This window comes from Scomber scombrus, chromosome 1 (genome assembly GCF_963691925.1).
Source record: "Scomber scombrus chromosome 1, fScoSco1.1, whole genome shotgun sequence".
NCBI lineage: Eukaryota > Metazoa > Chordata > Actinopteri > Scombriformes > Scombridae > Scomber > Scomber scombrus.
In genome coordinates this window covers 3,098,676-3,115,685 of record NC_084970.1, presented here as the reverse complement: position 1 = coordinate 3,115,685, position 17,010 = coordinate 3,098,676, and the positions used below count along the sequence as shown (strand labels likewise).

The following is a 17,010-nucleotide window of genomic DNA, read 5'->3' as shown; positions in this document are numbered from 1 at the left end:
CAAGGTCTCGTCACTCAGGAAGCTGTGAAGTTGGAAGTCTGCAGAAGCTTTTGTCTCTCAGATGATTTTGGAGTTAATTCAGTTTTAAATTGTTTAAAAAAAACTAACCTGATCTGTGTAAAAACAGGCGCATATGCAAGTGGTTATCGAATACCTCATTTATCAATTTTATGTTGTTGTTTTTGGCTTGTACAATGCTCCGTATATTAATTGAACTGTGGGGTTTGTGCATATTTTTGTACTGTTATTATTATTATTAGTATGGACATGATAATAATGATATTACTTATATCATAGTTTCTCTTTGATTAAAGCAAACTAAAAAAAAATAGGACAAAACACATGAATGCTTGTAAAAACTGGTTTGTGCTGATTGTATTTAAGAGGAGCACTTTTCCAAAGTGGTTTTCACACATTCAGTTTTGTTCATATTAGTAATATAAAGATATGGTTCTCAGGGCTTTAGACTTGATATAAAGTTTTACTTTATATCTTATTCCATGTGTGTTTGTTTTTTCTTCTCCTTTTTTAATGTCATCTGTTTCAGAGAGCAACATACGACACACCCTTTAATGTTTATCACATCCTCACTGCAGCATTAAGATTATCAGCTTGGTGACACTCCCACAAAAGCATTTTTCACATCCTTTAAAATTTCTCTTGCAGTAAGGTAACGCACATCCACATTTTCTGTGACATCAGTTAAGCAAGTTCCTAAACAAGAAATACGACTTTGTCACTTTGATTCTTCCACATGTGCATCAACTCAGACATTTTTCTGAGTCACTCTGGTTTTGGGGAGTGCCAGTATGTAAATGTGATCAATTAACCAAGAAGACTTCACATGAGAGCTTTCCCCTCCAGTCACTTCATTGCAATGTTGCTTGAGTAAATGTCACAATGTAGGTTGAGAAAAGCCTTTCTGTATTTTCCGTGCGGCTGTGTCCCAACCCATTTCCCAGATGGGGGACAGATGTGGTTTTTCACACATCATTCATTATATCAATGTGTGAGGACTCTAAACAGTATACATTCTATGAAACATGAAGTGGTGCATGTAGTGTGTTACTATCATTTCTCAGTTTGAGGAACTGAACTATGAGAGTATGAAGAGTGACACTAAACTGCAGGATGACATTTAAAAACATATATATATATACACACATATACATAGAGAAAAGAATGCATATAAATACAGAAACATGGTTTAAAGAATTATTTTCTTAACTTACAAAAATATATATAGCAAAAAGTGGAGGTTAAACAACATAGATCAACCAAAACCAACTATGTCTGCCCTGTGCCAGGTATCATTAGCATCCTGTTTACATAATCTACAATCAAATTTGAGCAATTGATTTGGATTTTTGGCACATTTATCTCTTCAACCTTATGTTGACCAGTGAGTCAAAGTGTTAAAGAAACTGCAACATTTTTACAAATGACGTTTCTGGGAAGTGGTACAACACGTTCTTATGAATGAAATCTGATAAGTGTCCTCGGGTGTCACTGAAGGGTTACAGCTGATGATTACTGACAAAGGTGTGGCATTACAAAGTAGTTATCAGACTTCTGTGGAATTTCTTTGCATTGTGGGTAATGTAGGCACCAGGTTTTGACACAGAATGAGAATGTAGAAAAAGTATTGCTGCTTCTGTTGCAATGATATGACATTCTAGGACTTAATGCTAAATCTGTACAAGTTACAAACATCACACAATCACATCAAATATTCCCAAAATAAAGTGCTTAAGCTCTGAATGAAAGCAACAAGGTGAAACTAACTGAATCATGTGTTTAAGTGCGAACACCTGACACATATCACCACATATCAACTTTGCATTTTCAACATTTCACAATCTGATGTTGACATCTTGAATTTTACTAACAGTCTTGACTAAATGGCTCAGAGTGCAACCAACAAACATGAGGTAGTACAACAACAAAGGAAGTTGCAGCTAAGTGCACACTAATACAAACACTTTGCTTATGATGCATCACATTAAGGGAAGTAGGTGCAACATACAGGGCATGTTACAAGAATCACATTGCATCTTTCTGTAAGAATCTAGTTTCAGCATATTAAGCAACTCGACAGTAATGCTACCATCTTTGCCAACACATAGTATCATTACATTCCTGCTAAGAAAATGTATATATATTAAAAATAATATACAAGTCAAGTGTTGTACAGAACAAGCAAGAAGACTATGTTATCTTTTTATCTGACACTTTTGTCTACTGTCTGTGACTTGAATAGTAATAATAATACAGGAGACATTAAATATTGCTGACCACTCACATTTCACACTCAACACATATGGAAAAAAGTTGTCAAGAAACATAGTTACAAACATTAAATTATGCAAGATGTGGAATTATTATTGCTGAAATATCCATTCTGCTGTTTAAGCGCAGCTGAAGGCGTAAGGTGCATATACAGTGCAGCGGAGGGTGAAAGGATTTGCACATGCTCAGAGGGAGAGGATTCAACTTTTAAACACATTTTCTTCTTTATATTCATTTGAATATGTGCTTTGAACCCCCACAGCGGCCTCCATGACTAATTATGTATGATAGATTATTCTTATTAGAATTTTCACCATCAATGAAGCAGAGTGTTAGTCAAATTGAAATTTTCATCAAAAATGTTACTGCACTTGCAATGCTTTAGTTTTGTTAGTTAATCTAAGAACAAATAAAACAATGTGTAACAAAATATTTTGGTTGATGAGGATTCAATATTAACATCTGTCTCCTTTCATTGGAATCATATTTACTCAGGACCAGCAGGACACACTCTTGATCAGTGTCACCACTAGACAAACCAGGACCAGTGGGCTTGATGAGCGGATCCCTGACCCGCTTCCTATCTCTAGTCGGTACTGTGCCAGGACTTTTCTGTAGCCCATCTCCTCTGACTCACATATGTAAGATCCCACCTGCTCAGGACCCATGCTGTCGATCAAAAGGAGGCACTGTTGATCCCTCACGCTGCAGGGTACTGGTTCATTATCATGGCGCCAGATGTACTGGGCATGGTGGGAAGTCACTGGGCACTGGAGGAAATACTTGGACTTAGAGGGGACCTTAATCCTGTCCATAGTGCTATCTGCACTGCTGCCTGATCCTATCACAGAGAAAAGAACACAAGCTCAAAGTTAAAGGTGGAATTAATTTGTTTGATTTATTTAACCTTTTTAGCCACGCAGGTTCATATTACAGCTGCATAGCATGTAAAGCTTCTTGGCACTGACTCAAGTGCCTGGATCCTCTTCCTGTATGCAACAGATGGTGTAGGTTTATTGATGCAATAAGGCAAATGTAACATCTGAAGTGGACCAATGTATTATAGATGGAGGAGGACATCCTGTATTGTATGTAGGAGGTGTTTCAGGATGTAGGAGGGCCCTTTCTTTTGTCAAGCAAGTAAAATAATTGAAAAGTAATGGTGAGATCTAATTAAAATTGATTTGAAAGAGACTGTACTTTTAATTTAGGAATGAAAATAAGTTGCTGTAGAGTATGGCGCACCCAAAAGATCCCAGTGTGAATTCTTTTACTTTAGCTATTTCCGCGATGTGATGCTTTGTGAATTAGGAATAGATAGCTGCTAAATGCTCCATTGTCTTCACCCGCCAGCTACTAAATTAGTCTGTCCATTGTGTGGTGCTGGGCAGGTAGCGTGCCTTTGGTTTTTAGAGCTGCCTGCTGCAGCTGAAAAGGTCACTTAAGAGTCAACCACAGCAGTACAGACTGCATGTTGGTAGTTACGAACAGATAGTGGACACATGATCCATTTTATTAATACCTATCATAATAACTTACCTGCAGGACAATATTGTCTGTGAGCGTAGCGCAAACATCATGAGCAAAGGTCACGATGTCACTGACACATATTACTACACTACCATATTGCATCCTGAGCAAGATACAACACTTCCTGGAAATACTGTGGTTTTAAGTGTTTCATTTCATGTGAAGCATGTGGTAAAAATGATGATAAGAGGTCAAGTCAGTAATGCAGACCAAATGACAGGCAGTATGTATTTTAGCAAAATGTAATGATTACTTAGGTATGATGACGTGACTGTAATAACAGGGGAAAAGTCAAAAACATAACTGAACCACAAAGTTCAAATAATATGATGATGATATTATTCTGTGAAGCATACACCTCTCTGTCTCTCACAGAACCCACTCAGCTATCAGGCAGTAAAACCAGTTCATCTGTGTCTACACACTATTCCCAGCATGTTTTACATGTTTATTTGACTTTACAATTTTTTATTTGCACTGTATGTTTGCCTATTATCAATGCTGTCCCAACACACACTGTTCTGTTGTATGTGGTTCAAAGCCTGCAAGACCTTGAAAGAACTTGATTAAAGGGAAATAAAATATATTCCAGTGTGTCCCAAGTTACAAATATACATCTTTTACATACAGTGACCACTTACCTATTCTTGGAAAGTGGTTTGAGAGTTTTGGACTCCACTGTATATGGCTTTAAGCACTCAATGATTTGCTGAAGATAATTTGCATATGAGCCTATGTAAATGAACTGCACTTGTATACCACCTTTCTAGTCTTCTGAACACTAAAAATGATAAATTCACCCATTCACACACGCATTCATACGCTGATGGCAGGGACTACCATGCAGGGTGTCAACCTGCTCATCAGGAGGATCTAATCATTCACACACACATTCATACACCATTGGCACAGCCTTTGGGAGCAATTTAGGGTTCAGTATCTTGCCCAAGGAAACTTCAACATGCAGACCGGAGGAGCCATGAATCGAACCGCCGATCTTCTGATCTACTTCCTGAGCCACAGCGACCCCAGTGAGGCCTCTCTTATCTTTACAAGCAGTAAATACACTAATGCTAAGAACTACAAAAAATTAAATCAGTCGACCGCTTCCTTTACAATAAATAAAGCGGAACCACACCCAGTTTGATGAAGACGGTTTGCTGCTAATTCAGAATGTCAGATAAAATCACAGATCCTTTTTTTTTTCAGTTTAGTCTCTTGCTCAGACAGGAGTGTGTTTTACAACAGTTGTAAAGTATGTGGAGAAATTGGGGCTGACATACTGGAGATTCTGTCACAAATAGTTATCAATGCATGATAGTAACATTTATGCACAAACTTTGCTTTAAATAATATTTCAATACTGTCAACCTTTAATGACCACTACATGTGTCCACTGGTTGATTTAGGTTTTAGGTTTGCTCTTATTTATGACCAGCTGATACCACAGCAACTTCTTGTTTTCCAGTACACTGTAAACAGCATGTTAAACCTCTCCGTTATAAATGTGATATAGGTATAATTCATGAGGTCTTTAAAAGTTCAGATGGGGATGTTCATGGTAGTAAACTCTTAAATATCTTCATACCTTTGAAGCTTTGAAACTTTAATGGAGGAGGGCATTCAGCATGGCTCCCATTGTCCACATCCTGCAGTGTGTTCCTGTGAAAGGAACAATGAATCTGAGTTACAAAGATCAGCATGAGTTGAGTTTCTATTACAGAAAGTTATAAAAACTCACCACCCTTATGCACACACAGTGTTTCTGTTGCATGACTGATAAGGGAAAGTTTAGCACAACGTTCAGGAAATGTATTGTGGGCTGGCTTTCCTTCTCGCGACCCCTAAACACAGAAACCCACCAGTGTTCTTTCCTCTCAGGCTTCACACTTTTAAAACTGTTTGTAGAAGTAAGCTCAAGTCTCTGTAATCAGAAGACAGTATATCATTTTAAATCATGTGTGTTTGTGTTCTTTTTGGGAACAACAGGAAATCTGAAGAATTTAAATGAAACTGAATGGTTTCAATATATGAAGTCATAGTTTTTACAGCCTTAGGAGGTGAGTTAGTAGCACTATATACATGGATTATGTGGAAATTGACTATAACTTTTAGTCAGAACAACAATACACTCCTATTATGATTCATAGTCAGTCTTCAGATAGTAGTATCCATTACTAATACTACCATCATTTCCTCCAGACAAAATCAATAAATTATGAATCAGACCCACATTTGGACCAAATATATCCTTCAGAGGAAAGTCAGCAACCACATCAGAAAGAGGGAGGGTATTTGCAGATGTACGCCTCTGTGAAATATGCAGAACTAGGTGTTGTCGTTTTTTTCATGTAGCGTACACCCCCACACAACCACACACACCCCCACACACTAGGAAATCTAGTTCTCCACCTGCTTTTGTGGTTCTTCCTTTACGGTGAAATCAACCTTTATTTTTAGTCAACTTGTGATCACACTGTGTCTCTGTGACAGCTGCAAGTTCTCCTTTCGATGTTATGACAACAACTTTTTATAATCAGAATTGATCAGACTGTCTTTCCAAACAGTAAACGGATGCACAGGATGTGATATATTTTTATATTAGATACATTTTACTTGATTTCCTCAAGAGATAAAAACACTTTTTAAATTTTAGAGATAAAAGTTGCTGTACTGCGAACAAAAGAAATCCATCCCATTTTTTCTCATAGTAGTAAAGAACATGTCTTTGTCGTAATGAGAATTTGTTGAAATAAAATCTTTTCTGTTAGCTGTACTTTACAACAATAACAACCAAACACTTTAGTCACACTAGTCAAGTGACTGTAGTCATGTGACTTCTGTTTATCTGCGAACAGCCACATCAGATGATCATTAAACAAATCTTTACAGTGGAAACTCAAACAATCCTCTCTGACGCTGCTTCTGTTTATTTATTTTGAATTATGGCTTCAGTATTAAATCCCCTTGGGAAATCCTAGCTCTGTTGTAATCAGTTGTTTTATGGAAGTCCTGTTTTAAATCAAGAGGCTCTATATATCTTTCACTTTTGGTTGATTGCGCATATGACACTCACATTTGGAAATGATCAGCCACGTAGCCATGAAAATGTCCACAGAAACCTCTCAAACTACTTCTGCAGAATATTCATCTTCTGCTTTCTTCATCTGTATGCTCGGTATTTACCATCATCATATTTTCTGCTTAACGATGGCTAAATAAATCAAGTTAAGTTGGACTGAGTAACATATCATGTCAAATACAGCGTCATTGTATCGTGCACGCACACAAGGACGCACAAGCATTCACGCGAGCACTTAGGTGTTGTGATACATTTTACTGCTGCCACTTTCATGCTGTTCAGCTGCCACTTAACACCAAAAATACCAGTGAAGAAGAACGCTGCAATCCATCACACATAGATGCTCATGGTTAACCGTTAATTGGTCAAATGCTGAGAATATCCTCATCTGGTTACGCATGTTGGTCTATAGGAGGATTTCCATACTAGGGTACTAGTAACAGGGAATTCACTAGAAACAGTGAATGTTATATTTTTCGGTTTACAAGAAAACTCTAAGACATTTTTGTTGTGTGTTACAATGATGCAACTGAAGAATGCATGTTTGGATATTTAGTTTAAAGATTTCCAGCTAGAGATCGGTGGTCTTACTGTGTTGCAAGGACGCAGTGTTCGCCATTCCAGCCGCAGTACGGATCTCTGGCTAAGATACATTCCTGGCAGGTGTCTCCATAATGGGTACAGTCTGCCACGTCCAGTTGGACCAGTTCACTTGCGGAGCTCACATACAGTTTCCTCTGTAAAGAATACACAGTACATCCATTATTGACCCTTTTATTAAAACATTAACGTTCTGGATAAAGCATCCAAAAAATGTACACCGTTTTAAGAGGTGCCACTATTTTCATTTATCTCACAAAAAACACAACTACCATGATGGTGTCTGGGTGGGGAAAAAACATTACTCACAGAGGGTTGGTTGAGGGTGATGCTGAGGATGTGGGCTCTATGGTTGAAAGGTTGATTTTCAGCGATGACAAAGGCGTGACTTTTATTCTGCGTTACCTTGTGAACTCCTCCATTCTCTGTTAAAAGCCACAGGAGAGGGAAAGGAGGAGGATGACTTAATACCAAAAGCATGTCTAAATACACCAAAACCTGATTCCTGATTCATCCTGCAAAGCAACATTCCTGATAAAAAAAGATTCTTAAGAAATCCTTCTACTTCAAAACCTGCTTAATGCCTTTATCCAGTTACTGCTACAAAGTGGAAAGAACCAGATTAATATGTGAACATGTAGACCAACCTGGGCATGGACGCAGTATTTATGATTTGAAGCTGACAAAAACAGCTGAAGTGCTGATTTAGGTTTGTTTTGGCTACTTGGACTGTGCCAATTGTTGGGCATTTTATAACAGTGTTCAGTAGGTTCATTCACACTCACACTTGTAGGTTGTTGTCATATATAAAGTACCAGTAGAAAGTTTGGAAAAAAACTTTCTCATTCACTGGAATGTACTAGTGAGAGTATGTAGGTCAAAGGAAGGTGATGATGATGAAAGTTCACTCTGTGTGGGGCTAACATATAATTATAGAGCACCCTAACTTTAGCTGATTTGGTTTAAAGTTACACTTCTGTTTTCCACTTAGTTACACTTTTCAAAACTTATCCAGCTTTTCAAATCTTAAAGTTGAACTGAAATTAAAGTTGCTATATATATATATATATATATACACACACACACACACACACACACACACACACACACACACACACACACACACACACACACACACACACACACACACACATACACACAGACTGTATCGCCTTGGTGTTGTGTGCTTATGGTTCATAGGATAATATAAAGGAGCTAATGCTAAATAGTGTGTAACAGCAGCCAATGAAGCAGGTGTTGAATAACATGAAAAAAGTAACTTCTAAGCTTTCAAGCTAGACTAACCAATATCCACTGTCCAACTGTAACGCAAACTGATGACTGATACTCATACTAAGAATCTTCACAGATGGGAAGGACTTCATAGGAAGAATGACAACGCTCCAGTCAGTATCACATAACAGAAGTTGGCAATGTGTTTTGTTATCAATGCGTGCAAGAGTGCAGCCACACAGCATGTAAGTCATATGAGATAAAATAACACACTATAAACCCACACGATAACTGCAGATGATGTATTTCTGTTTTTGGGAAGAAAAGCAACTGGTGTCATACCAAAACCAAAGGCGTAGTTTGAGGCCATAGGTCAGTCAGTTACTCAGTCATAAGAAAACATTTTTTTCAAAAAAAGACTTTCCTTATGTATATTTTTAAGAGGCTAAGTAAAGCTAAATATCATTGATGGGATTCAAATCTGGGATTTTTGGTTTTTAGTCCAAGCCAACTTGTACCACATAGCACTACACTTCAACTTGGCGTTCAGTTTAAAAGTTAAAGCATGTTGTAAGATCCACACCATGAAACTTGGTGCGTCAAACCTCAGGCATCAAACTTGTGTTTGAAGCCTGAGGGAGTCACATCACACACCTACTAAAACAAGCCTAGGAGGTGACTTGATCCATGCCCTGAGGCCATTACTTCCTGTCAACTATTCAGTAATGCTTCTCCCTACGATGATTCACAACCCAGAAACAATAAACAAATGAGAGCCTGTGGGCCAAATCAGTTACAACACAGCCGAAACTCATTTCTTGTGATATTCGCTGCTGCCAAATCTGTCATTTGTTTCTTTTCTTATTGAATAAAGAGTTACAAGTATTTTGCTCTCCTTGGTATTTCCTATGCATTGCCCATGTATCAAAGCCAGTCTTATTTAGCCTTGTGCTAATGAATGCTTTAACCCAGTATAACAAACTAGTTAAGGGATTTCAACCAGAGTGCGTAATCAATCTCAAATATGCACAAATATACAGTACAGTACATTATTATTAGTATCAACTTCCCTGATTCATGTCACTGTTGTACTCACTTAGAGACAGAAACAGGACCGGGTGGTGATTATTCCTCTTCTGCTGCGGACTGTCAGCAAGGATGTGAGTGTAGCTGTGTCGATTAATCAGAAGTGGGCCAGAGTTTCCCACAGGCTGGACCCACTGCTCCATCTCTGAGGTCGTCTTGATCGAGTTCAGGGCATCTATAGACATCTTTGTGCTATCTGCAACACACTGAAGAAAGAAGACTTTTGGTTGTAAACTAATGAAAGAGGGACAGACTCTTAAAACATTTAATTCTCTTCAGAACCATATTAGCTGAAACAGGCTAGCCTTTTGTAAACAGGCAGATGTTGAATCTTTAACCTTATAAGCAGTGACTGTAGAGACCTAGTTATGGACTGAACTGAGTGTGCCAATTTGAAATGGCGACAAACTGAACTCAGAATCAGCACCGAACCTGACAACGTTAGTAATTGTAACGCATTAATCAATTGATGTACGAACTAAGGTGCATTTGAACAGTGATGCAATCAGTGAGCTTACAAAAAGCGAACTACGTATTCAGCTATTCATATTGAGTCAGCAAAGGGTTTTTTTCCACCTCCAGTCCTGAGGTTCATGTCGCTTCATTTATTATTCCCTATCTCTCTCACCCTTCGTTTCTTGTAATCTCTATGTAGGCTAGCTAATGAAACATAAAATGCTCAAAATATATAACAATATACAGATAGGACATTTTACTACCACTAGGGGGAGCCAAAGTCGGGAATTGACAGCAATTATGACTTTGAGGCCAAAACTGAGCCAAATTTGGGAAAATGTTTCCTGAAGAAATAGTGAGAAACACAGCTATTCTGGTGCTTCAGTGCCATCTTTAAGGTGTGCTGAAACATCAATTCATGATTGTAACTATATTGAGATCATGGCCGTAGTATTACTGAAACAGCAGTTCAACTTTTATGTCAGAAATTGTTTTGTGACAAGACTAGTTGTAACATTTTTAACTTCAAGATATCTGAAGGACACATACCGTTCTAGACCTGCTGTTTTGCATGTCAGAGCCTTTGAAAGTGGAGTGTGTGAAGACTTTGTCAATTTCTTGTATGGTGTAGACACAAACAGCACTCATACCCCTGCAGAGAGACACAGAGGTCAGCAAGTCTTAATTCCCATGACATGTTAGTTTGTGGTCACATATTTAGGTTTAGTTTTACAGCTGGACATAACATGTGACGCTGTTTCACGTGAAGACATAACAGCTAAGTCATTCTGGACCTGATATCACATTATTGTGGTTGACTCACACGAAACTGAAAAGTCTAAAAACTTTTGCCATTGGTTTATATTTTTGGAAAAAGCACAAGCAATTTGACTCAAACTGATTTTACTTGACTAAGACATTACAATATATTATACAATACAATATTTCCACCTTTGCTGGAACACATGGATGACCTACCATTCATTTCTGAAGAGTGCATAAACCCTGGTATCCTGCCACCGGTCTGCATGTATAGTAGCCACATCTATCAGCTCAGAGAAGTACTGTCTGTTTTCAGGGTCTCCACAATAGAGCCTGGCATTCATCTGGGACGTCCAGCTGAACTGTAGATTGTTCTTGGGCCCACCATTATCTGCCTAGATACAACATACAGCCAGAGGAGAGTCACTGGAAAAGCCAACTACTCCCTCAAAATGTGCAATACATTGTCATGCAATAATCAAGCAGCTACTAAAAGCAAATTATACAGTGTTTTATTCATATGATCTTGTTAACATGTTGCATGACAGGTATTTAATCTGAAAGTGTGATTTTGCAGGCCATACCATGCAAACCTGGGTCACATAGGGCAGCCACATCTCACTGTCCAAGCTTGTGTCCTTGTTTTTCTCCTTGTAGAAGGCATAAACTCTGTTCTGTAACTCATCGTCTTTCCGTTCACTGCGTACCAAACCCACATAGTACTGCTCTAGAGACAGAAAAACTAAGTTATTAGTTGTCTCTACAGCCTTGGGACATGAAGAACATTTAAGGTGACATCATTTAACTAAATAAACTTCTCAGGTCTGAAGAGAAAACCAATCCATCTCCATATTAAATACCTTTATCGTGGGTTGCTGGTCCAACTTTATTTTTCCCAAACTTGTGGATGCCAACACTGACTTGAGATCCAGAGTGTGTAATGAAGAGAGCCTCATCTCCTGCAGATTTTGGAAGGACTGAACAAACAATTGCAATTTTAAAAAGGTGTCATAGATGCATCATGGTACTTTTGGTTTGCAGCAAAGACACCAGTTTTCCTGTCAGTGGTAGTTAAAAACTGCTTATGGATAACTAAATCTTGTGTGAGATGCATAATGCAGCTGTAGTGGATTTGATCAATTTAATTCAATTGGACAAACTGGAGTCAAGAGTCAAGAACGCAGCTGACTAATAGTGGTAGGTAAAAGCAGGAAGCATGTACTATTATTATTTGCATTTATAGCAGAGTAGAGGAAGTCATTTACATTATGACGTATGACAGAAAGATAAGACATGACACAGTAGACACTGTAGGATGTGTTGAACTGAGTAAAAGCTGGTTAGCAGTGCTCCATAAATCATGTAAAACTGGTGAATTAGAAAGCAAGAAAAATTCATCTAGGAATTTAAAAATAATCATGTGAGTACAAAAAAAAAAAAACCCTCACCAAGAACAGATGGTTCACCTTCCTTTATGATGAAATCCTGTATGCTTTCTTTAATATTCTTCATATTATCAGAGGGAATGCACTGGGCTGACTCCTGTGATAGCATCTATAATTAAACACAAAAAGTCAAAAATTATTATTTGGTGTTTTTAACAAGTGTTTCCTTTTAAACACTGAGAATTCTCAATTCTCAGTAAGATATCAAGAACATCTCCACAGTGTCCTACCATGTTACAGCACAACGTTTGCCTTCCATTGGTTCCACACACAAACACTTCATTGCTCTTGCCTGTCTCTTCCACCACAGAGATTTTATAGTTGCAATCCTAAAAGACAAGAAGAAGAATTAAAGAAGTATTAAACTATCAGTAATGATCTGATCTAATCAACACTCCAACTGCTCTGATCTGTGCTCACTGTTCCTGTTGCTGGACTGCATCCTATCCACGACACCTTCTTTTCCACAGGAGCCTGTGAAGAGAAATAACACAGAGCTGTCACTTTTCTGTCATTTCATTAACTGACACATGATATTTGTTTGAGATGACCTTTGTAATTAAACCTTGTCAGAAATACTTTTTACCTTCTTAGGATCTTGAAAGTTGAATGACTTCAGGTGTGTTCGTCCAACAGCTGTGACAGCGTCTCCTTCCACGAGAATACGTACAGGTGTATCGTGTCCAAGTTTCATTGTTGATTCTACAGTAAAACAACATTGAAATCATGTTTTGTTAACATTTGTATCTTCCTGTAAATGTGTTCACTGTTTAAGTATACTGAGACTTACTGACAACCACAGTCAAATTTCAGAGTTTACATAAAGCACTAAAAACAAAGTACAGTTGAGTTCGATGGAAATTATGGGTGGGGAAATTTCTGGATTATACGATGCATCGCGATACAGACGTGGACGACTCTGCATCGATTAACAAAAGTCATAATTGATTATTTAAACATTAGTTCATAACTTGCACCGAGCTCCTCTCTCTATCTATTTACATTCATTTACTATTACTGCATTAACTGAAACCTCTTCCCTGGACTTCTTTGTGCTCTCTCGCCTCACAGCTGGATGCAAGAGCTTGGGGCCATCAACATCCTGATCCCATGATGTCTGAGTCCTGATAGGCAGGGCCTTGCGGACAGAAGCTGTCACCACTTAAATCACGCTCCTATTGTTTTCAATGTTGTTTGTTACTGTGCCTCTCTCCCCTCTCTCCCTCTTCGCCCTCTCCTCTTTCTCTCTCTCTCTCTCAACCCCAACTAGTCAAGGCAGATAGTCGCCCACCTACAATCCGCTTCGGCTTGAGGTTTCTTCCCATTAAAAAAAGAGGAGGATTTTGCCTTGCCGCTGTCATAGGGGAATGTTGGGTCTCTTTAAATTAGATTAAAGAGTACAGTTTAGACCTGCTCTTTGTGAAAAGTGCCTTGAGATGAGATGACTTGGCGTTTTTACAATTCCTCCTGAGGGGGACATGGATTTCATTAAAGTCCTAATCTTAAATTTGTCATACAATCCCCCCATCCTACAATGATATCTTCAAATTACTTGTTTTACCCAACCAAAAGTGAAAACAGGATATTAAATTTATAACCACATAACATAGAAAAAACACAACGAACAGATAATGGATCATAGCTGCACATTGAATTAATAATTTCAAGAAAGTTGCCCTTCTTGAGACTCACTGTGTATGTGCTATGTCTTCTCTATTATCAGAAAAGCACAATACAAATGACAACTATCTTTACACCTTTATCTTGTTTAAAATTAGCTATCTTGTGTCATAGCTACAAAAGCTTTTAATCTGACAAATGCATGAGGAATGCGCCTTGTTTGTGTCATGTCTTACATACGATGATAAGAAGAATACGTTCCAATCTTTTAATCTATTTTTGGTGTAACAGAACTCTTTGGCACCTTGGCAAAGCTGATTGTAGTGAGAGAGGAAAAATGTGGCACTGTATTTCACATGATAGAATCATCGACTTATGGAAATACTGGTTCACATTTTGTATCAACAGACAGTCCCACACACAACATCGCAAATGAAAACATGCTCAGAAGCACATAGGTTTGGACAGTAACACACATTAAAATACAAGACGTGATTCAAGTTGCATAATCAGCAAAAATAAACACGTAAACATGAAGGTGGACATGGGAAAATGCACATCATGCTGGTGCCGAAAACCTAAATGCTTTCTTTCCTAATTCTGTTCCTACTTTGGGAAAAAACAGTTTCAAAATGTCCATTGAGAGGAGATTGTGACCTCCATGTTTCCAAATTAAAAGTGAAGATAAGTAGGAAGGAATTTTATCCAGAATGTCTTTATAAATGAACATATACTGAGGCAACGAGCATGCAACGATTACCAGTTTACTTTAGTGTAGAAAGTGGTCATCAATTAAAAATCCTAGATATTTAAAAGTAGATACCAACTCTATTTGTTGACCATTTCTTGTTAAAATGTTCTCAGACAGTGCTGATCTTGCTGTTTTTGAAGTGTTGAAGAACATACGTTTGGTTTTCTCTGCATTTAAAACAAGTTGCAGATGACAAAGCTGTTCCTGTATTCTGTCAAAAGCATCCTGAAGATATTCAAAAGCCTTTGCAGGAGTAGGTGCAGAGCAGTAGATGACAGTGTCATCAGCATAGACATGAAAAGTTGAGTTTAGAATGTCCTGTCCAAGGTTATTTATATATACAGTAAACAATAATGGACCGAGAATTGAACCTTTGTGGGACCCCCTTTTGTACTTAAAATAATAAATCTGAGGCAGAACCCTCTAACTGAACAGCTTGGGTTCTGCCTGTGAGATAATTGTCAAACCACCCAACTGCTTGTTTAGAAAAACCAATAGCTGTAAGATGATCAATTAAAGTCAAGTGATCAACTGTATCAAATGCTTTAGAAACATCTATAAACAAAGAAAGACGGAACTGCTTGTCATCAAGAGCTTCTGTTACATCATTTTTGACCTCCAAAGCAGCAGTAGTAGTACTATGATTTTTGCGGAAACCTGACTGAAATAGTGACAGAATAGAGTTGCTAGCTGACCAGAGATTCCAGCACTTTTGCCAAAACAGAGAGTTTAGAGATAGGTCTATAGTTATTTAAAACAGATGGGTCACCCCCTTTCAAGAGGGGGGTAACAAAGGCAGATTTCAAATCCTTGGGACTTTCATTTGTTGACAAAGTTCAAGTTCATCAAAAAGGTCAATTCTATCCCAATTAAAATGATACAAATATATATTATATATATTATATATTATATTATATATGTATTTATATTTATAGATACTTGACCATTTTTCTTAAATCTTAATACATGTATTTATAGTAACTTGACACTGATGTCATTTTATACCACAAAAAAGCATATGTATATATTCTATAAATATAATCAGCTGATATATCAATAGTTTTTTTTATTCCTTGATATTGGCTCCATTTCAAGTATGTTCAGGTCATAATCAGGACCCTTAAAATGAAGTAGCTAAATGGTATTCAGGCATAATTCATTTCATTATTTACCCCTCTGGTTTTTCTACTGTCACATTCTGTTAAAAATAAAAAAAAATAAAATAAAAAAATAAAAAAGACCAATTGTCCAAAATAATATCACAGTTTCCCCGTAGTGATTTAATTCAGGTTAATTTAAAAAAAATAATAATAATAATAATTCATAATTTTTTCATACATGTGTTAGTTTTAATATTTACACAATATTCTATAGTGACTTTGATAAGCTACTGGTTAATGAGTTTATGGTAACAGTAACTATTTAAATGAATGGCTTTATGAGGCCTAACAGGCTCTATTCTTATATTCTTCTATAACAGTTATGAGAACATGTAATCAGCAAATAGCATCAGTGATGTTAAAACTGTACAATGTTAACAAACATTCAAATTAAAAGAGAAACGTTAAGGACTACAGTAGCCTACTACAACTACTTGGAGGGCTTGAAGCTGCTGCTCCAACACACAGCTGTTAGTGCCAGAAAAGCACTTCTGATAATTAAACTGCGGCAATTTTCTGATGGTGTATATCAATATTTTTGTCACGTATAGCTTTAACATGAAACGTAACGTGTAAAACAGTTCACAGCAATGTTCCTGTCTTCTCTCTTGTGGAATGAAACAAAACATTGCGATGTTAACAGGCTTTAATTTATGTTAGGAATAAAACGAAACTTACCTTTTTCTGTGAATATCATCCTTGGTAAACACGTTAAGTTCGCCTCTGTTAAACCGTTGAGGCTTGATAATAACAAACATGCTGGTAGAAATAAGAGGATCATCTTCCGTCCGTCTCTGAACTGACTGAGAGACTTCTGTTCTGTAGAAGCGTTTAAAGGCGCGGGGGGGGTGTGTCTAACAAAAACACACCAGGGACATGAGATGTCATCCTAACCAACTATTTATACAACTTTATTTATATTAGGTAAAGGGATTCTCATAAACAGTCTAGATCAGGAGTATCAAACTCATTTCATCCAAGGGCTACAAACAGCCC

At 37.5% G+C, this 17,010-nt stretch overlaps 1 protein-coding gene across 1 annotated transcript; it reads right to left on the bottom strand.

The window, feature by feature from the left end:
* Nucleotides 1–2,780: 2,780 nt before the first annotated feature.
* Nucleotides 2,781–16,801, bottom strand: LOC133979277 (semaphorin-7A-like). The gene is made up of 14 exons (XM_062417782.1): nucleotides 16,693–16,801; nucleotides 13,070–13,185; nucleotides 12,904–12,957; nucleotides 12,714–12,812; nucleotides 12,487–12,592; nucleotides 11,899–12,015; nucleotides 11,623–11,765; nucleotides 11,255–11,433; nucleotides 10,826–10,928; nucleotides 9,831–10,026; nucleotides 7,811–7,926; nucleotides 7,493–7,638; nucleotides 5,408–5,481; nucleotides 2,781–3,130 (listed from the first exon to the last, which is right to left on the bottom strand). Exons 1-14 carry the CDS (start codon nucleotides 16,793–16,795, stop codon nucleotides 2,781–2,783), a joined length of 1,902 nt encoding a protein of 633 aa, XP_062273766.1. The 5' UTR covers nucleotides 16,796–16,801.
* Between the last annotated feature and the right edge of the window lie 209 nt (nucleotides 16,802–17,010).